Here is a 23,522-nt window from a genome sequence, read left to right on the forward strand (position 1 = left end):
TACTGCTGAAAAGAGCAAAAAAAAAAGCATAAGACTGCATTTAACACGGGCGAGAATCAAGGATCAAAGAAAGCTATTGGAACCTTTGAATTAATGTATACTTTTAATTATTTTACACAAATTCCAAGGTTTTACTCAGGTAAATATTTGTTATCAGCTTTGTAAAAAAAAATTGAAAGTAGAAGCAGAATGGATTAATCACAATTTTCGGTAATTGTGCAATTAATTAGTTACAATATTTTGGTTGCTAGACAGCACGGATGGATGGATAGATTTTTTTTATTTTTGAATGAGAGAGTATTGTTAATGTGCGGGATTATCTGAGATGTCCTCAGGATGGGGATGGGTAGTTTGCAAACGTAACGTCTCTTTTCATGCCTTTTTATAAAGCATCATGCATACCTGTACATTTTTGTCATGTCTGGTTTGACTGAGAGCTTTCCATTTTGGAATAAAAAATCTCTTAACTCTTAATTTCATAGTTCGCTCTGCCCAATCAAACTGGCTCACAGTCTCCATCGAAAAGGTGATTCAGTTGATAGTTGCTGCGTTCGGAGCCTCTTCCCTCTGGACAAAAAAAAAAAAAAAAAAAAACACGACAATATTAAAAGTCCCTGTATAGTGAAAATGAATAGTTCTTGTAAAACATCACTGATAAGAGTTCTGAAAGGTTAACAAAAAATCGGCAGGTATATAAAATGAGGCTTATGCATCTTAGTTAAACAACAAGACTGCATGGGCATTTCAAACGTTGGAGTAAGTCATTGTGAGTACATATACAGTACTCGTTCTTAAATATTTTGATCACATTAGACTTACTAAATTTGAAAACATGAATCTTAGGCCTAACATTTCCGTGAATGTGTTGTAAAATATTAATCACTCCGGGTTCCTCCCACATTCCCAAAACATGCGTGACAGGTTAATGGAACACCCGAAAATGTCCCTCGATATGAGTGTGAGCGCATATGGTTTTTCATCGATGCGTGCCCTGTGACTGGCTGGCAGCCAGTTCAGGGTGTGTCTGGCCTACTGCTAGGATAGGTTCCAGGACCCCTGTGTGGATGGACGGAATTGAGAATCGTTAGGCACCGGAATCAAATCAAAAGAACCCAAATCAGAACTGTAATCCAAATTCAAACAATGCCAAACACCACTAGTGGACATCTGGAATTTCAAGACTTTCCTGAACGGCCGGTCCTTTCCCGGACGAAATTGGTGCACATGATGGCAAAGTTAGAGAGACCAGACTTAAAACGGGTTGGAGAGACTGAGACGAGAGATCGTAATTGTTGACAGAGGGATGATGAGAATGGAGCTGCCAGGGAAGATGGCTAGAGAAAGACTTGAGAGATGAAGTGAGGGAAGACAGAAGGGCAGTTGGTGTTGGAGAGGGTGTGGGATTCGATGAAAAGGATGATCTGCTGTGGTGACCCCGCCGAACAAGCTAAAATTAAAACAACAGGATAAAATCTAACATAAATGTACAGTTGAGTTTGAGCATGCGTTTATGAAGTGTAGATTTTTAGCTTTAATTTGTTTCACAAAAATGCTGCCGATAGCATTAAGTACCATCTTTTCTGCACTATAAGTCACTTAGGAGTATAAGGCGCACGTTCAATGAATGGCCTATTGTAAAACGGTTTTCATATATAGGGAGCACGGCATTATAAGACACAGAATAGAAGCTACAATAGTGGCTACGGTTGCGTTATGCATCCACTAGATGGAGCTGTGCTAAAAGGAATACAATACAATACAGCTTTATAGAGCCCTGGCTGCAGTTGTACTATACATCAGCAGATACGGCAAAGGAAATACAATACAATACAATACAGCACAGGTGTCAAACTCAAAGCCCAGGGGCTAGATCTGGCCTGCCAAATCATTTTATGTGGCCCGCGAAAGCAAATCATGTGTGTCAATTTCGATGATCTTTTCTAAAATCTCTACCCAAATGTCATGTGTAATAAATAACATTGATATTGTGCTTTTTTTCAAAGTGTGTGTAAATTACTTACTATAATTTAATAAACTACAGTATTAACTGATTTCAAAACTACTAATCCATCAATTTGCGGTGTACAAGTAATAATACGATGAGACGATTAATTTGGTTTCACTGTCCTAACGGCCCTCTGAGGGAAGAAGTAACTTCAATGTGGCCCGGTTCAAGGATGAGTTTGACACCCCTGCAATACAGCTTTATTGATATAGCGCCTTCACAACGGCTGCAACTGTCACAAAGCGCTTTACAGAACATTGAAAATAATACGTCCAAGAAATCAGGATATTGATCCAAATCAGAGGCGATTGCTCTAAGAGTGCAAGGGAAGCTCAGCTTCCCCTAAAATGTCAAAAGTGATCAAATATATGTGTGTACCGATAATTGTGTGTACATGTCATTGACTAAATATGCGCGACAACGTGCTCAACTTGTGTTCCGAATCAGCTTTTTATTACCGGTACTAGTTACGACGCGACTCTATTCTCACTCATTTCCGCAGCTTCACTGTGCTTTAAACTGTGTGGACGGCTGGACGCTGAGCGTCTACAGCGCGGACACTGGCCGTCGAGAGAGTTCATGGTAGGTTGTCCCATTTTATTGAAACGAGACGAGTCATTTGATCAACGCTGGTTTTGTCCTGCCCGTCGGACGCTCAGCATCTCTGGGAGTCTATGGACAGTGGGCTTGTATCAACTGGCCCGGACGCTGAGCTTTTCTGCATGATGATTGGATGATCTGTCTGAGGCGGAATCTCATTATGATTGAGAGCAAAATGAGCCAATCACCGATCCTTTGATGTAGGCATCCGTGGGAGCATTTTTCAATTCTCATTCTGTTCTGAGTTGAACTGGAGACTTCTTCTTATAATCTTAGCGACACTCTCCTTGTTGAAAACGACTAGCGTCAGATTAATATTTTATTTCTGTTGTGTTTTATTGTAGTCGCTTGTGTTCGCAGACTGACTTATATCACCACAGTTAAGACCATGGAAAAGACGCTTTGTTGGTATGACAGGGTCACAGATCATTTTCTTCAAAAGGAATGGAGAGTAGAATACACGTACAAATAAACAGACACATTTTATGATGTAGCCCGAAATTGAGCTTCCCCTTCTTGACAGACCAGCATCCGCCACTGATCTAAATATAAGGCGCATCAGATTCTAAGGTGTATAGTACTGATGGCTTTCGAGAAAATTGAATGCCTTTCGGTGCGCCTTATAGTGCGGAATTTATCGGTACCGGTAATTACAGTCATATGCAGAGTAGCTCAATATGCAGGAACTAAAAAAAAATTTATCTGGACACAGAGTACTACCACACATACTGTATTACCACAAGTTTTAATACGAATGAAAAGCAGCTCTAGATCAGACCACTAGTTAAGAAGATACAAAGCCAATGGGGTACGTATGTTTACTGACCTTTAAGAAATAGGATATACTATTTTTCTCCTACAAAATTTGAACTTATTCTCCATAAAATGGCTGTATTTGAAGTTGAATAGACCAAATGGGTTCAGACGTTAATATCTGTTTAAAATTGGTGATAAAAATAAATTGATTTGATGAATTATCCAGAGAACAAATACAACATAATTGGACTAACACGGAATAAAACTCCAGTCATACATATGAAGATATTAAAATTTTATTTTGAAATTGTGGGAGGGAAGTCAATGCATCCCTGGTTTTAAAAGCTGTCCCTGAGACCCGACATCAGATAAATGGAAGAAAATGGATGGCTGTTTTTGCCATACTGTATTTGCACATCTTTGTATGTCCTTGTTGCTCATGAATACCTTATGATTGAGGCAGTGAGTTGTACAAAGTCTTGACCTCTGGTTTGATTCGTTTCACACACTGACCTCCATGTGTTGCCGGATCCAGTGAAGTGAATGTGTGATCTTGGTATACACGCCTGGCTTGTTCCTTATCGCACAGCCAATGCCCCAGCTCGTCGTCCCAACCAGCTTCCATCGAGATGAGTCCTCACAAGCGAGAGGACCCCCACTGTCTCCCTGCAGAAATGAATTTGAATGAAAATGAAAACAACTTTTGGCTGGGTCTGTACTATCAACACATCGTGGGAAAACAGTACAGTGGTGTTGTATAATATATTGAAACAAGATCACAAGATGAATTATCACCTGACAGGAATCTATTCCTCCCCCCAAGTATCCTGCACAGATCATCCATGATGAGATGAGGCCCTGGTAAACCTGAGGCTGGTTGCAGGTCTTTGTGGAGAGGAGGGGCACCGTGGCAGAACGCAAAACCACACTCGTCTCCCCTTGAAAAGGCACATTAAAAACTATTTCTTTGTACAGTAATGAATTGTTTGTAGCCGTGCAATCCGATTTATAGGGCTCACCCTTGTCCTCTGTTGCCCCCCATCCAGAGATCCAGCACATGGTACCCTCCTCAAATTCTTCCCCATAATTCGGCAGGCAGATGGGCTCCACAAATCCTAAAGGAAAGGGCATAGGACATTTCAGATGCAGAGAATATGAAAAGTCTACACGGGGCTGTTCAAATTCTATCTTGTTTATGTAATATAAAAAAACGAAAGAACGAGATCAAGATGAGCCATTTCAAAACTTTATTTCCACAATTATGACTTACAGTATAAACTGGCTAACTCGACTAAATTTAAAAGGAAATCTTATCTAAAGGGGAAGTAAAAATACCATAGATAATGCGGTTGCACAAGTGCACACACCCTCTTATAACCTGTATGTTTTACTTTTGTCATGGTGTTCCTTTTGGAGATAAGCAGTCATGTTTGGGACAAACCTACCGTTTGGAAATATGTCTGAAAGGTTCAACCTTGCTTTCGTTTGGACCAAAACAAAATGTGTTTTAACTGATTTTTTGAAGAATATTTTCCTCAATTTATGACTATTTTCATCCTTCTTCAAAATGACAGATATGATGATACTTTGAGATGGAGTAATTAGGATATCATCAAGGGTTTTCAATTGATTTTTGGCCAATATTTTTCTGCCTGGATTTAGTCATTTGTGGCCCATCCCTAACACAGACAATGGGAGAAATACCACATCTAATGCTGTTTTACGTGATTTGAAGTGACAAGAAAGGCAGTCGAGATTTTTTCACTGACAGTTTGCGAAGTAGTTCGACACATGCGACGCATGTCATCCGGTCGTAAATGTAGCTAGCAGGTAGAGTATGAGCTAACGAGGACTGAAGGATAAACGAATAGCCAAGACTCTGTCAAATTTTATTCACTCAGATCTTTTTCCACGATGACCCTTGTTTCTCCAATTAGTCTTATCACTAGTTTACCGATTATAGTCCACATTGCTTTAATCATACTCTTTCACAGATTTTTTTGTTGCCTGCGCAAGAGCGCTCAAGAGGAAAGGTGCTTACATCCTTGGTAGAATGCAGCCTAGGTGACAGGAAACACCATCGTTTATGATTTGCTCCATTCAGATTGCTGACATTCCCATTAAGATGTGTGAATGACATACTTAAATCAATGACCCAAAAAAAGAGTGCAGCTGCACACCTATTTGGACTTAAGCACATGGTACAACATGCCCCTAAGTGCATAAACTAACACCATACCATTGAAAATAAGGGGCTTGGTGAGTTTCACAAGTGCAATATCATAATCCAGTCCTTTGGGGTGATAGCGAGCGTGATGTATGATCTGCTCCACTGCAAGAGATTGGGCACCATGGACTGGTTGATCTACCTTTCCCGCATGGACTACCCACAAGGAAGGGTCTGCAAATCTGATAACAGATAGGACAATTAATTAAAGAGCTCTACCACATCAAATATCCAGGATAAGAATGAACGGAATGCTAAAATATGAACATTGTCTGTCAACGCGGACTTTGTATCGGTCTGTCGTGGTAAAGAAGGAGCTCTCAATTTACCAGTCGATCTACGTTCCAACCCTCATCGATGGTCACGAGCTATGGGTCGTGACCGAAAGAATGAGGTCCCAGATACAAGTGGCTGAAATGAGTTTTCTCCACAGGGTGTCCGGGCTCTCCCTTAGAGAAGCTCGGTCATCTGGGAGGGGCTCAGAGTCAAGTCGCTTCTCCTCCACATCGAGAGGAGTCAGATGAGATGGCTCGGGCATCTGATTAGGATGCCTCCTGAACGCCTCCCTGGTGAGGTGTTCTGGGCATGTCCCACCGGTAGGAGGCCCAGGGGATGACCCAGGATACGCTGAGAGACTATGTCACCCAGCTGGCCTGGGAACGCCTCGGGATCCCCCGGGAAGAGCTGGAAGAAGTGGTTGGGGAGAGGGAAGTCTGGGCTTCCCTGTTAAAGCTGCTGGCCCTGCAACCCAACCCCGGATAAGCGGTAGAAGGATGGATTGATGGCTGGATTGTCTGTCTGACAAGTGCTAATCGTTGAGCCAATGTACACTACACGAAATGCATGTATAAACGCACCAGGACAGGTTATCGTGTCCCAAGACACCATTATTTTATGAAATAATTACAACCTACTGTAACATTGAAGTCTTGCCTTCAGGGAAAAGTTGAATAAATTTGGCCAAAACAGATGAATGTATGAATGACTTACCCAAAAACACAATGCGCTGCTGTGAGGATCCAATGTGATGTTATGATAGAGCCTCCACAGAGGTGTTCACTGCTGAAATGAAGGCTGACCTGCCAAGGAAACTGGCCTGGCCGAGAGATGTTTCCTCCAACAATACGAGTCAAGTACTTCGGTCTGAAGCCACATTCTATGAACAGAATAGTGCACGTCAGTCTTGTCTGTGAACCGTGTAGTCCTGTGTGACTCGGTGGATTTTGTTTTAGTTTAAACTAAATGTCCAAAACTGAATTGCAACCCAGCTGCAGGCTGTAGGTGCAACAATGACTGCAGGGATTTCCATGTGCAAACTGTGTTCCCAGCTGTGAGATTTACTAAGACAGTGAACGTAAGCAACCATTTCTGTCACTTTTGAATATAATTAATTTGGAGAATTGCATAAGATTGCGGTATAGTATGGTATTCTAAACTTTGGAGAAGTCTGATCATGACCCTATCCATTTGAGTCAGGTGTGTTGGAGGTTGGAAACATGTAAAACATGCTGGGTAGGGGGTCTCAAGGTTTTAGCGAACTGGTCGAAAACCAGTTGGGACCGCCATCCATTACCCGAGCCACTTATCCTCACGAGGGTCGCAGGTGCGCTGGAGCCCATCCCAGCTGTATTCAGGTAGTACATTGAAACTCCTCAACAATGAAACCTACATGGGTGAAAATACCCCCTATTGTGAAAAGATTTTCATGCAGGAAAGCCATTCCCACTTTTCTGCTCCCCCAACGATGAAAAATCCCCCTGTTCCGTTATATGAAATCTTTTTCTCTGCTCTTGCCTCGCGTTGAGATTCACTACAACGAAAACAAGCCTTCCGTCTAATCCAAGTCTAATCCAACAGCAACCTCTACTGCTTCGTTCGGAAACGGCAACAGCAACCACCACACTGGTTAGCCCATGCGCAGTAGTCCAGGGAGTATTTGTTGTTGTTAGTTTCAGACGCAGCAAGAAATTTGCATTGCTAAAATGGCTACAAAACGGATCTTTGGATGTCCAGCAGCTAAGACAAGTGTCACGTTCCGTATTTGACAGCAGGGGGCAGGCGTTATTGCTTGCCGCCTGCACACCTGCCACCCATTTGTTGGTCATTGCACCTGCTATATTTAGGCGCTCGGGCAGTCGACTCACTGCTGGAGTATTCCACGCCGTGCCATTGCTATCGCCTATTTCTTCTCGCTTAAAGACTACCTTAATTGACTATTGTCTATTATTGCGTTCCTTGATATTCCTCTCGTGTGTGATTATAGTATTTTGCTTAAGAACTTTCTCCTTGCCGTTTTTTCGCAAGCGTTTTCTGTTGCCTCGTTATTATTTCCTGGTCCTCTTTTTGACCAGTGTTTTCAGTTGTCCGTTTAGACGGGGACTTTTTTGTTAAAATAAATCTCATTTTTGTGACAAAATTCCTTTCTGTGTCTGCTATTTCGCGGATCCACTTATCTCCAGTTAGTTGCGCACGAAGCGATTATTCTGTCGCTAGTGGCACAACGTGACAATACAATACATGCTGATTTATATAGCGCTTTCACAACAGCGGCAGCTACAAGAAGAGCTCTGACGCTGGAAGAGAGGGCAAAAGTGATCAAAATGAAATATGGAGGAAGCAAAATAAAAGACATTATCCAAGAAATTGACAAGTGTTGGGAAGCAAAAGAGTATAAATGACTTTTTAAAACCAACAGACCAAATGGAGTGATTAATATAAAACAATTGTATGTTAATGTTACACAATATTAAATAAGTGTATGCTCATATTTATGCACTATGTACAGTATTGAAATATAGAGTACACATATATGTTTCGTGTGTGTGTGTGTTTACATCTCAGATCAAATTTTCTATAGTGAAAACCCCCAAAATGTCTTGCTGTAAACATGATTTTGTTGTGGAGGAGTTTCACTTTAGGCGGGGGGGACACCCTGAACTGGTTTCCAGCCAATCATAGGGAACATAGAAAAACAATCATTCACATTCACAATCACACCAAGCAGTTAGGACCTCCAATAATACATTTTAAAACATTTGTTCAATAGTTTTGGACACAAATCTTATTTACCACAAAAAAATTACAAGGATAAACATTTGTAATCACAACCATGTTGAATCTAACAGTTAAACCTTGACACTATGGCAGACATGTGGTTTGGCAGAGGAGACTCAAATGTATCTGTCAAAAGATCGTGTGTGTGGTGTGCAGTGTTGGCCTTCTTGAGTACACCACACACTTTTAGAGCTGTTTTTTTTTTCGCTCATGATAAGTGAAGTCCCTCACGTAAATATAAATAAATAAATAATGAAATAATTTAAATAAAAACATTTAAGATTGCTATGTGTGTACATAACCACACTTCAGTGTCTCACCCAGACATTTCAGCGTTGTCACCTTTCCTGAACTGCAGTGGGCTTTACTGTAGTGACCAAAGACAAGCAAGTCAGACAGGTACAGAATAAAAACCAGACAGCAGGACATTGACATAACAGTTTAAATGTTAAGAATATTCAAATAAACAATGTAAGTAAGCAAAGCATTGACAGTTAGTATTATTTCTCACTCTCTCTCTCTCTCTCTCTCGCTCTATATATATATATATATATATATATATATATATATATATATATATATATACATATATTAGAGCTGTCAAACGATTAAAATATTTTAATTAAAAATGCAACTGTCATAATTAACTCAAATTCACTAAAAATTAATCGTGATTCCTCACGCATTTTTTATCATTTCAGAATTTCCTTTTATATAAATATATATATATATATATATATATATATATATATATATATATATATATATATATATATATATATATACCGGTATATAGATATATTTTTTTGTCCTATTCTTCCCCATTTTAATGCTCTCATCAACATGGAATCATGAATCAGTTTTCTATGTGCAAAATGCAAATATTTACTGAAATAACAATTTCGATTTTCAATTTTACATGAACATTTTTCACTTGGAGCAGTTATTCACACATAGAGACTTGCGCGCAAGAAGGACCAACAGAATCAACATAGTCTGACTGCTGTGTTCAAAGCAAACTTGAGAAAAACGAAGTATGCAACGATGGCTTAAATCCACTATTGGCTGAGTACTAGTTTACTTTAGATGTGCACTTTATAATGTTATATTGCTCTGTTTTGATTCCATAAAAAGAGCTGTTAAAGCAGCTGTTGTGTGACAAAATATTTTTTTCACTGTTGTTGATGGACAGTAATGTTGTGTGAGAGATTATGTGTGAATAACTGCTCCAAGTGAAAAATGTTCATGTAAAATTGAAAATTGTTATTTCAGTAAATATTTGCATTTTGCACATAGAAAACTGATTCATGATTACATGTTGATGAGAGGATTAAAATGGGAAAAAATAGGACAGAAAATTAAAAGGAAATTCAGAAACGATAAAAATGCGTGAGTAATCACGATGAATTTTTTGTGAATTTGAGTTAATTATGACCGTTGCATTTTTAATTTGATTAAATATTTTAATCGTTTGACAGCTCTAATATATATATATATATATATATACAGTATACACACTAGGGATGTGAATCTCAGCACTGAGGACGATTCGATACACATCTCGATCCACTGCCAGCGATGCGATACTTAAACGATACATGGAATTTTCTGGCGATACGATGCGATACGTTTCACCGTCGTCACGTTGTGATACGATTCGATACACATTAAGTTCAAATCAATGCGATCCGATACGATACAATGCAATTTGTTGCGATATTGTGCAATTAAACATGATGCAAATAAGCAAAGAAAAAAAGCTTTTAAAAAGATGGAATTCAGTATGGTATTACAAAAAAGATACCACTTTATTCCTTATAAACAGTAGAACTTGTAAAACAACTTATTTCAGCCCTTTCACAATTGGGTTTTGTGCAAAGAAAATGTAAACAATTTGGCACCTGAGACTCACAGCTGTTGCTATAGTGTAAACACACTGTGTCGCTGAACAGTGCGCAAAGAGTTGCACTTACAGTGGATGGGTGGACATCTTGCGCTATAGATTCATATACATATATTTTATTATTATATGTCATATAAGACACTCAGTGAGAGTCTGTTTGTGTTTACACTATAGCAACAGCTGTAAGTCTCAGGTGCCAAATTGTTTACATTTTCTTTGCACAAAACCCAATTGTGAAAGGGCTTAAATAAGTTGTTTTACAAGTTCTACTCTTTATAAGGAATAAAGTGGTATCCTTTTTGTAATACCATACTGAATTCCATCTTTTTAAAAGCTTTTTTTCTTTGCTTATTTGCATCATGTTTAATTGCACAATATCGCAACAAATTGCATTGTATCGTATCGGATCGCATTGATTTGAACTTAATGTGTATCGAATCGTATAGCATCGTGACGACGGTGAAACGTATCGCATCGTATCGGCAGAAAATTCCATGTATCGTTTAAGTATCGCATCGCTGGCAGTGGATTGTGATGTGTATCGAATCGTTCTCAGTGCTGAGATTGACATCCCTAGTTTAACATGAATAAAACGGCGCTTGAATCGGATTTTACCGATACCCATCAATGCATCGTGATGAATCGCGATTTCACCCGTCAATCGCGTCGTACCCAGTGAATGAGCCGATGCACTCGGATCGCGCACGTGCGCATCGATGTATCGATTAATATCGATTATTTTCCACACCCTTAATACACACACACACACTGCGATTGGGTGGCAACCAGTTCACAGGGTGTACCCCGCCGACAATACAATACAATACAATAAAATACATGCTGATTTATATAGCGCTTTCACAACAGCGGCAGCTGTAACAAAGCGCTTAACAAAACAGTTAACATAAAGTAAAATAATAAACACAACACATAACATAAAAACACGGGCAGTCGTGCAGTCCTAACCACTTTTCCGTCACACGCTTTGTTGTTTGAAGCAGTTTGAGACTACTGCCCAAAGACAGCTGGGATACACACACACACACACACACACACACACATTTATATTGCATTATTAAACTACAACTATATTCTGTACCTGTAGGTTGTGGTGTTTTGTAGTTTAATGACTTGTGATTGGTTCAGATTGATCGACACGAGATTGGACTGAAGGTCCTGCTCAATGGAGGTCAGGGAGATGAAGAATGACTCGACGTAACTGCCAAAGAGACAAAAACAGGAACAGTTAATAGGTAATTAACTGTTGAAAATCGTTTATACATTGTGCATGATAGTTTTCAGAAAAATATGAAAAAGAGTGGGTGAACTGTTGACTGTGTCACTAAAAGGACAACAGTATAAATGTTTACATTTCAACTTAAGACTAATTTTGTTCTTTTACATCTAGTTGAATTACATGTTGGCCTTCTCGACTGCCGCTTCTTCTACCGACTTGGAGAGGGCGCTAAGTGACGATGACTAAATTGGATGTCACTGTACAGATTCTGCACCGACTGACAAGGACGAGATCTGAGGAACACCTCACTGCTGGTATGGAGATTTCTGCATTGATCAACCGGTCTGGGTTTTGAGGAGAACACACATCCCTCAAGGTGTCTTTCCACAGCGTTTTATCTGAATACATGGAAACTCACACTATTCTATCTAACATTGTGTAGAACAGCATTATGTGTTAAATGTTGCCCACTCGGCCGACAAGGGGGTTTCCCCTCATCTGCGGCCCCTTCGGAAGGTATCTTATTTTTCCTGATGTCTTTTTTTTTATTATTATTTTAAGTTTTTCCTTGCCCTCCTGTGGGCTTATGATCAGGAGATGTCGTTCATATTTGTCAAATGTGAGCTTGTGAAGCCCTACGAGACTGTTGTTATTACGTGCTATATAAATACATTTGACTTGACTTGAAATAAAACAGGGCTATATTTTGTTAACAATGAGTATACTGGCAAACGACACAATTTATTCTTCATTAAGTCTAGCTGGAGTATTCGGACATTGCCAGTCCATCGGTCCATCGGAAGAGCTGTATGAATTGAATGAGTGGAACGAAGTCGGAGCTTCCCTGCAACCTAACTCCAGATAAGCGGAAGAAGATGGATGAATACTGGTCAGTGTCCAAAAGAATCGTGTATTGAGATGCAATGTGTTTCATATTCAAAAACCTGAGTTTGCTGACTCTGTAACCTACAAAAGGCTAATTGAATTGCATCCTATATGGGCAAATGTAGAAGGTCATGAAGAACGGCAGAGCAATCATTGAGAGACAAAATGAATGTATTGACACAGCTTTAACCCTGTCATGCATCCTGTAAACTGATAACATGATAAGCAGTCCACTGTAGTAACCGCTGTCCTTCAAAGGATTAAAGAAGAGAGGGATCATTTTTCCATGGCCTGATAAAGGTGACAAATACTTCCTGACGGTTGTGTGTGACACAGCATGGAGCAATCTAACCGGCTGACTAGTCACGTGTTCTCTTAATTCGGGCTACAATCGCAGGTCAAGCTGAGGTAATGCAACGGCTTTGGCAGCTCCTTGGGATCAAGGCCTAGTTGAACATAAAACATCACCCACAGTCATCAGGACAGGTGGGGAGGAGTAATCGCACAAGTGATAAGCTTGCTGAAGACATTTGTAACGTCTCATCACAGGGACCGGGATGCCAAATTCCCACTGGTACTCATGACCATTCGAGCCACTACCGCATGAGTCCACCGGTGTGGCCCCATTTGAGATGATGATTCCTCTACATCTGCTGTACCAGGTGAGAGAAGCGAACCTAGCTGTGGCCTGCATGACCTCCCAGTACATGGATGAATTGCAGACCCACTTCAGAGTAACTTGTGCCTTTGCCCCACAAACACTAGAGAAAAATGCAGAGTGTCACAGAATGTACTATGACAAGAAAGCCTCGCAAACCAAGTTTCCAGAATGGTATTATTTGTTCGTGCAATCAAGTGCTAAATTCCTATGCCGGTGAGCAGAACCATACAAAATTGTTGACAAAATATCGACAAAATCAAAATGAACACTGAGCGCAGAGGAGACTTTTTAAAGTGGGTTCACGAAAATCTAATTAATGGTCACCAAGGTCCCGTGCGTTCTGGCAAGGGACCAACCAATCACCAACGCCGCAGTCACTGTGATGTCGACACAGAGTGCACATTTGTTTGTTTGTTTATTGAACATAAAGCATATACAGTAATAATTTGACAGAAATTAAGGTAGATAAAAAAGTAAAAAGAAAGAAATCAGTCTTCATTCAACACAGTTATGTTCAAGGGAGTAGGATGAAGTAAAAAACTTATCTAGTCCTACCCCGTTATGAGTTTATATCTACTAAATCATTTTTATATCAATCAGAAAAGAAAAATTAAGAAGAAGTCTCCATTAAGGCTCATACTTTACCCTTAACCGTGATATTTTGACAACTTTTGGTTTGTATCGGGATTATATACATCCTCACCCTGGCACTCTTGGGTCAATTTTCTCTTTTATTCATAATGGATATTTCAATACCTTTCTCTATTTATCAACTTAGTTCTGATTTATCATTATATTTAATGTTTAGAATTTATCATTTTAACTGATTGATGTAGGTTGTTTGTACTATTTTTTTGAATTTGTTTTTGAACTCAGCAAGCGATTTACTCATTTTCAGGTCCGATTTGAGATTATTCCACAGATTAACACCTTTGCTAGATACACTTCTTTGCTTGATGTTTGTTCTTGTTTTGAGTTTTTTGAATAAGTTGGTACCTCTTTATTCATAGTTGCTTTCTCGAATTTCCAAAAACTTCTGAATGTTTTGGCAGAGCAGGTTATTGTGTGCTTTGTACATTAATTGGGCGATTTTAAAGTCAACCAGGTCATAAAATGTCATCGTATTTATTTGATAAATAGTGGATTTGTGGGTTCCGTATATTTTGATCTATTAATAATTCGAATAGCTTTTTTTTGTAGTTTGAGAATAGGGAGTGTGTTTGTTTTGCAGGCATTTCCCCATATTTCCACACAGTAGGTCATATATGGTCATAATAATGAGGTGTATAATGTGTACAAAGATCTCTTATTTAGCACTTCCTTGGTTTTGTAGAGGATCCCTACGGTCTTGACTATTTTTCTTTTTACGTTATCGATATGTGGTTTCCAACATAGTTTTGAGTCTATTACTAATCCGAGAAACTTCATACGCTCTTTCTATTTCAATTGAGTTTACCATAATTTTAGCTTGGTGTTTGATTGGTCTTGTGCCAAAAACAATTAACTTCAATTTTTTCAGGTTAAGTGACAATTTATTTCTGTCGAACCGGTTTTTTAATTTGTTTAATTCGTTTTCTACGGTTGTCAGGAGCTGTTTCAGATTTATTCCAGAACACTAGAAAGTTGTATCATCAGCAAATAGGACACATTTAAATTGTTTTGAGACCTTGCAGATATCATTTATATAGAAGATAAATAGTTTTGGACCAAGCACTGACCCCTGAGGAACTCCGTGAGTGATTTTCAGTTGATTCGTTTTTTTATTGTTGAGTTGCACGTACTGATATCTGTTTTATAATAACTTTTTCTCCATTTATAAGCTACACCTCTAATGCCATATCTTTATAGTTTTTTCAATAATATACTGTGATCTATTGTGTCAAAAGCTTTTTTTAGATCTAGGAAAACCCCAGCAGTAAATTCTTGGTTGTCTATATTAGTGGCTATTGCTTCCACAAACTCCATAACTGCCATTGAGGTGGTCCGTTTTTCCCCACATCAAACGTTACCCCTCAGACAACCCCAGACCTCGTTATGAGAGTCACATTACCAAAGGGGTGTTGGATGCACCAGCTGCATGTCATGCTTGTTGCATTGTTGTGTTGCTTGGATACCTGCTCCGGCCTACCTGGGTGGAGTTTACATGTTCTCCCCATGCCTGTGTGAGTTTTCTCCGGGTACTCCGGTTTATTCCTGCATTTCAAAAACATGCGTGGTAGGTTGGTTGAATACTTTAACTTGTCCAGTGGTGTAATCGTGAGCGCAAACGGTTGTTCGTCTACAGCAGGCGTCCCCAAACTACGACCCGTGGGCCGGATACGGCCCGTCAGCACATTTGGCCCGGCCCTCTAACCCTTCTGTTGTCCTCGGGTCAAAATGACCCGTCACTGTGTTAAAAACGCCCCAAAAAAAACCCTAACTGCAAACAGCGGTGTCTACAAGCCTACTGGAACCTACAAAAGGATGATAAGGAAGGAACACAAGAACTTTAAGAGACTGCTCATATGTGTCAGAGAGATTCTGCTCTGACAACTGAGCTGAACTTTTATCTGTTAAGAAGAAAGTTAATGTTCCATGGCTTTTTTTTTCTATGAAGAACCAAGAGAGAGTTATTTAGTTATTATTTATTTCCTGTTTTTTCTGTGAAGAACTCAGAGAGGGTTACTTAGTTATTATTTATTTCATTAATAGTGTTATAATTTGTTTCCTGACTTTTTTTCTGTCAAGAACCTGGAAAGGGTTATTTGGTTACGTGTGGCTTTCTGGAAAACAATACATTTTTTAAGCTCCCCTACAATCGTCACACTTTTTCTGTTACAAACTGAAGCCGGCCCCCCATCAGAGAAGGGAAAAGTTATCTGGCCCTCACAGGAAAAGGTTTGGGGACCCCTGGTCTACAGTATGTGTGCCCTGTGCCATTGGCTGGCACCCTCTTCAGAGTGTCCCCCACCTACTGCCCAAAGACATCTGGGATAAGCTCCAGCATGCCCACGACCCTCGTGAGGATAAAACATATAGACAAACAACCATTTGTGGTCACAATCACGCCTCGGGACAATTTGAAGCATTCAATCAACCTGCCATGTTCTGGGAATGTGGGAGTAAACCGGAGTACCCGGAGAAAACCCACATAGGCACAGGGAGAACATGCAAACTCCGCACAGGAAGGCCAGGACTGAAATCGAATAGAAATCGAACCCCTGACCTCTGCACTGTGAAGCAGACTTGTTAACCAATCGAACACCATGCTGTGAGAGAGAGAGAGAGAGAAAGAGAGAGAGAGAGAGAGAGAGAGATTGAACAGAAGGCCATGCATCACAGCAAAGCACACACAAGGTGTCATTTTAAGTGGAAGAGACACCTGGTATATCCCAACTGCTTGCAGGCTGAGAGTCCCAGCCAGTTATTCCAGTCATCTGAGCAGACTGTCCTCCACACACCGCCTTTCTGAACTTGAAGGACTGAACTCCGCCCACTGAGACGCACTGACATAGAAACAGTTCATAGTTTATTTGCAAATTACGATTCAAAATAATATATAGTTACTTTATGGGGTGGGTGGTATTGGCTGACATTGCTTTGACGTCATCTGGAATGGTCAAGATGTATTAAATGCTGTTTGCGCCTGTGCCTTTCGAAAATAAACTTTACCCTGGCTTTACCTTGGTTTTCACATGAGTTTTTGCACTTATATAGATTAGGCCGGGCGGTCCTGTGGTCGAGTCGTTAGCGTATCGGTCTCACGGTGCAGAAGTGCAGGGTTCAATTCCAGCTCCGGCTTTCCCGTGTGGAGTTTGCATGTTCTCCCCGTGTTTATCCTGAGCAATTTATCCCAAGTTTTACACCTAAGGTTATGCAGAAAGCGCGCGTACATCTAAATCCAATACAAAACATGACTTTAAAGAGAACCAATGAGCCAATGAGCTGTGTAATCTGGTTGAGTGAATGAACTTGGAATTTAGTACCTGCTGTTTAGGATCTGAATGTGAGTTTAATAAACCAATAGCCATACGCCCACTTACAGTGCACACAATCAATTCGAGCGTAATTTTGCAAGTTAGGCACAATATGTCTTCGTCGCGCGGTGGGATTCAGGGCCCAGTAAAAAAAATAATAATAATAATTAAATCACTTCAGGCCCAATCATTTGCCCCAAAACTTCAGTCCCTGTCAGTCACAGGACCTTTGAAGCGCCCCTTGTGGTTTGCTGTGTGTCTCACCACAGCCAAGCTCGTCCTCTCCATTGTCACAGTGCACCTCTCCATCACACTGTGCTGAGCTTCTGATGCACTGAGAGGAAAAGCCACAGCGAAACCTCCCAACACAGCTCAGACCCACTATAGAGACACAGAGGGAAAATAAAAACAGAGCAGATTTTTTTCCTCCAATTCATCAAAGACAAGATACGGTAATCCTTTGTGATAAAATGAAATCTATTTTCAAATTGTGCGAACTTGCAGTGTGGCCCGTGACAGTTCATTGGGGTCTGCCCAGCTCAATGGAAGAAGAGAGTGAAGTGTTTTGTGCTCATCCCAGCAGCGCTGGGCTTTATCGGACTGCTAAAGATAATCGATTCAAATTGTGAATTTTTCACTTTTAATATGAATTCTATATAAAGAATTTTACATTATATTTCCTTTTTATTCATTCGGTAGAAAAAGTTTGGGCTTTAACATCAGTTCTCTTATTGACCTCTAACCCCTAGGTCATGTCCCATACATGACCTCCGGTTGACCCCCTAATGTCATTGCGGAGGTCATCAACCAAATTTTGACATAAGCGGCAATATACCCGCTCTTCCCTATTGGCAAGAAAAATTGTTAAAACTGAGATTTTTGTTTTTAAATGTTAAAACCATTTGAAAATGATAAAAGAGGTTAAGAAGTATAATGTGTCAGACAAGTTTCTCACCTCCAAGGCCAATACCAAGAGTTAGAGTGAACACCATTATGACACAGGCTGCAATTATCAACACCATACGATGGGCCAATAGTCTTTTCTTCCAGCCTTTCACCAAATCAGCCTCTGTAAAAAGAGTATAGATTCAGAGTACAGACTTTGACTGTACTGTAATAATTAATCCTCACCTCTCTCTCATTAGCAGGAGCAAGACATGGTGCAATTGACAGAATCCAATCAAGCATGCTCTAATCTTTGCTGGTGTCACCTCCTGATTGGGGATTATCGAGGATATTTCAATGAGATATTGTATTCTGTCAGCATTTTTTTTCATCTCTAATTATTCAGGGTTAGACCACAGGGGCATCATTCTTAACAGAGAGAATGACCGCAAAGTTACAACTCAAAGCTAACAACATCTGCAAAAGCAGAGAGAGTGAGGCCACCAAAGCAAACCACCTCATTGCCCTAGCTGCCTCTATAAATTTTGTTCAAACACAAACATCGGTATCGAAGTGCCTGACTCAGTGCCCATTAGATGTAAAGGGACCAAACAGCCCAGGGTACTCTATACACTCTGTCAAACGCCTTCTTCAAATCCCACCAAGCACAAATTGACTGGTTGAGTGGCCTTTCAAGGACACTGTTGAGGCTGTAAAACATGCCCACTGTTCCACAAATAATAGCAAAAGAACAATTTATTTGCAGATAAAACTAATGAACTGTTGAATTCAACTATGAACAGAAGTGAGAGTTTAGTGAATGTGTGCACGTGTAAGTGTGTGCATGTATTGATGTGTGTGCGTGTATGCCGTGTGGGTGTGTGTGAGTGTGTATGAGTGTGTGAGTGTGTGGGTCCCCTCCACCAAACTTTGTTGAAATTTACCAAAAAACATTCGTCAAGGGTGAACTGTTTTGACTTTTCCTTCGCTACGACCTACCACTACTGCTCTCCATTCGCAACTTTCCTCCAACACCACGCCCCCTACTTCCGCTTCTGCAACATAATCCTGCCGGATCTTTTACAACACTGCCACCTTCTGGTCGCTTTTTTACATGATTTACAATGCAAACGGCTGATTCTCTTTCACAGACTGCATTAGACCTCACTTTAACGCAAAAAAAGGACGAAGACGTACAAGTACATCCTTGGAAGGCGGGGCCTAATACTAAGTACGTCTTGTGGAATTAAAGATTTTCTTTGCATTGCGTTTGGACTTACCATTCATAAATGGCTGAACCTTGGTGACGGGCATGGCTGGACTTGATGCTGTTTGAGAGTCTGCAGGATTTCTGAGGTTGTCAGAATGCGAACTTATGTTTAAGATGACATTTAGTGTGTTTGGGGTCTCAACAGTGGGGAGGTCTTCCTCTGTCACTGAAACCACTTCAACCTTGGAGGCAGTTTGTTGTTCCCCTGCTTCAGCTTTAAATTCCTAAAAGGAATTGTGAAAACAATGGTAGAAATAAGTATGGGACAAAACTATTTTTAAAATACCGTATATGACGTACCAACAAAACATTTATCATGCGAAAGACAACGCGTACTACTGTAATTGATATGCTGTGTGCTCACTGGCATGTGGATCCCTTGGTTTATGTCTTAATGTGCAACATTGTGGTTACACACACACACACACACACACGCACGCACACGCGCACACGCAAACTGATATCCACGTGGGTTTCTGGTTATTATTTTTAATAAGAAATAATATTGAGATGAAGGGCTTTTTACAATATTCTGACTTCAAATGTGCTAACACAGATAGAGAACAATAGCTGTCAAAATCCAGCTGGAGGTCAGAAGGGAACGTGAATGTCAGGTTCATTGTTGAAGGTGTCAAAAGATCAGAGATTTATCACTTGAAGAAAAACTATATTTGTGGTGGCTGTCTATTATACAAGGGCGGCCCGGTAGTCCAGTGGTTAGCACGTCGGCTTCACAGTGCAGAGGTACCGGGTTCGATTCCAGCTCCGGCCTCCCTGTGTGGAGTTTGCGTGTTCTCCCCGGGCCTGCGTGGGTTTTCTCCGGGTGCTCCGGTTTCCTCCCACATTGCAAAAACATGCGTGGCAGGCTGATTGAACACTCTAAATTGTCCCTAGGTGTGAGTGTGAGCGTGGTTGGTTGTTCGTCTCTGTGTGCCCTGCGATTGGCTGGCAACCGATTCAGGGTGTCCCCCGCCTACTGCCCGAAGATAGCTGAGATAGGCTCCAGCACCCCCCGCGACCCTAGTGAGGATCAAGCGGCTCGGAAAATGAATGAATGAATGAATGTCTATTATACACCCCGTAGACTTTTTTTGCAACATTAGTTGTATCAATACCAAATGAGCTGAAACACACAAAAAAGTATTTTTTAAAACAATTTTAAATGTAAACAGTGTACATTCACCGCATATATGACCAAGCTATGAAGCAACTTTTTTTGAAGTAGGTCATGCACTCCCTGTGCTCTATGCTGTCATTTACCGTCCTCCTCAATACAATAAGGATGTTTTGAATGACTTTTAAAATCTTACCAAAATCTGGCTCAAGTATGATCATATCATACTTCAGTTTGCTGTATTCAGTGCAATATTTGCAATATTCAGTTTGCTGTTCTGAAAAAGAAAAACACTGGTAAAGACTTGATTAATTTTACGCAATATGTCACTAACCCGATGCATGAACAAAGACATACCTTAGATTTAGTTTTTGCTTATGGTCCACCAATGTCAAACTTGAAAGTCTTGGACCATGTGATCACCGATCCCATATGTTGTCTTTTCTTGTGCTACTATTAAATCTGCTACTCCGGAGTGCGGTCACTAGATTTTTAACCTTCACACTGGATGCCTTTGATGAGCTTTGCATTCCCTCTTCAAACACTGTTGAACTCACTTGGTTCCACTCATCCTGCCATGCTATCCCGGATTCGGTGGCTCCACTAAAAACTGTGAAGTCAAAAGCTTGACCTGAGCCTTGGTTTAATGACAGAACTTGTGCAGCTAAGCAGGTGCGCCGAAGCTGAAGGTCTTTGTCAAATCTGGAAAAGCTGCTGGCATAACTACCAGATCACAGTTAACGATGACAAACGTGAACATTTATCAAACCTAATTCAGGCTAACATCACAACCTATGTGCACTTTTTAAAACTGTTGATTGACTAATGATTCTGTACTTAAACCCCCTTAGCCTATTTGCTCAAATTCCTAACCTGAAATGTGCAAGAGATTTCTGCTGTTTTTCACTGATTATACTATGTATTATCTTCAGCTAGGACTCTTGTTTCAAATACCACATTTAACCCCTCTGTCCATGTCCCATGTTCAAGAGCTATGTTTTTTCATCTCCAGAATATCACTAAGATGCGTTCCATCCGCTAGCAACGCAGAGATCATAATTAACGCGTTAGCGTTGCCTTGACCTTTGCAACATTTTCCTTTCTAGTCTTCCGTGTCTAACAATAAAAACCTTCAAAGTTTGTCAAAGTCTGTCTTGCTGCAGCAAGACTCCTGACGAGGACAAGAAATATTACCCGGATACTGCTCAACTTTTATTGGCTCCCTCTCCACTTGAGATGCGACTTCAAGGTTTTGTTACTTTCTCATAAATTATTACATAGCGAGACAGCTTCCTATCTTGCTGACTTAGTGGTAACGTACGAGGCAAAAAGTAGTCGGCAGGTTCTAAAGCGTTCTGTACTCGGGCTCCAGTGCTCTGAAATGCCCTACCCGCGAAAATACCTCAGGAGCAATGTTTAAATCTTGAGTAAGGCTCATTTGTATACTCTTGCACAAATGAGCACAATGCACAAATGACAAATTTACAGTAATTAAACTACATGTAGGCTTGTTTTATTCGTGCTTCTTCTTTTTGGCTTCCTTCTCCTTCTCTGCTTGAAGAGGGGTCTCGACCTCAATACAAGTGACTGCAGGGTACTCCGACAAGTTAGTGAGGGTGAGGCTCCTTCTAGTGCTTATTTACCAGTACCTTGATGTGGAAGATGACAATGCCAGACAGTTAAAATTATGTGTAATGCAACAAAACTACGAACAATAGTCACGAAAATTCATCTGGAAGTTGCATGTTGGCCATAACAATATTGCTGAGCAGACATGGGTGTTTTTATGGAGTAGTTCGTAATTTACTGATTGAGTTGTGGAGCAACGTAGAATTGGGTGGAGTATTGTGTTGGTCATCGAGGGTGCATTCGAACCAGTAGCGATGGAGAAATCAAAACAATTAACCCGTGAGCTTTATGAGTTGTTTGTCTAGATGTGCCCTGCGATTAGTTGGCAACCAGGGTGTTCCCTACCTACTGCCCAAAGACGGTTAGGATAGGCTCCAGCACCGCTCGCGGCCCTTGTTAGGATAGAGCAGATTGGAAAATGGATGGATGGATGAACTGAAACCTTTTTATTTATAAATATGGAAAGAACACAGAAATCAGAACGGGGACAAATACTATTTCACAACACACACACGCACACACGCACACACACACACACACACACACACACACACTCACACACATGTAGATGTGTGTCTGAATGACAGTGACTTTGTACATCAGTTCTCATAGTGGAAAATTGGTCTGTGCTACCTGATGAGTAGCACATCATTTACCAGTTGTGTAATTTTTGTTTCAAAATTATCATAATGAATGCAATGGAATGCAAAGTAACTTTCAGGTGATCAAATCAGGAAATATCAGGCAATAATCAAAAAATGTTCATGTAAAAGCTCTTTAAATGGATTACATCAAATTACTTTTAAGCAAAAGTTTGTTGCAATATTAAAATAAACATGTTTGAGTCATTGCTGCATCATAACAACACTTTTTTATAACAACTATTCAACAATCTTACTGTTGAGAGAGTTGGTGTTTCATTCACTGTGGTGTTGTTCGCGGGATCTGTAAAAAAGAAAAATCACGTATGTAGGAATGGGTTTTAATGCTTCTATCTCTTCAGACGTATGTTACAGAAAAAAAGAAACAAAGAGATATGCCGAAGAAAAGAAAAAACAAATATAATCACTGAGGGTTGGCCCAAATGTCCAAACTTACTGTTTTCTGCAAAGTGCTTCGTCATAGTGACAAAATCCAAAATGAAGTGTCCCCTCCTGCTGGCTCCTCTCATCGTGTGTTTTCTTTCCCTATCTTCCTCTCCTCTCATTGTGCAAGCAGGTCCATGCAAATGGATATCTGAGCAGGTGAGTGCTCCCACCTGGAGTCAGGATCAAGTGAACCTGCAACTTCTCACTACGAAGGTAGAATTTCATACTCGCCTGTCTCCAGTGTCCAAAGAA

General features: G+C 40.4%; 1 protein-coding gene across 1 annotated transcript; it reads right to left on the reverse strand.

Moving 5' to 3' along the window:
• Positions 1–27: 27 nt before the first annotated feature.
• tmprss3a (transmembrane serine protease 3a) lies at positions 28–19,658 on the reverse strand. The gene is made up of 12 exons (XM_052083045.1): positions 19,450–19,658; positions 18,240–18,353; positions 17,549–17,665; positions 16,690–16,813; positions 11,645–11,764; positions 8,963–9,009; positions 6,579–6,744; positions 5,601–5,770; positions 4,381–4,476; positions 4,157–4,299; positions 3,875–4,027; positions 28–567 (listed from the first exon to the last, which is right to left on the reverse strand). Exons 1-12 carry the CDS (start codon positions 19,481–19,483, stop codon positions 532–534), a joined length of 1,320 nt encoding a protein of 439 aa, XP_051939005.1. The 5' UTR covers positions 19,484–19,658; the 3' UTR covers positions 28–531.
• Positions 19,659–23,522: the final 3,864 nt, after the last annotated feature.

Source organism: Hippocampus zosterae, chromosome 12 (genome assembly GCF_025434085.1).
Source record: "Hippocampus zosterae strain Florida chromosome 12, ASM2543408v3, whole genome shotgun sequence".
NCBI lineage: Eukaryota > Metazoa > Chordata > Actinopteri > Syngnathiformes > Syngnathidae > Hippocampus > Hippocampus zosterae.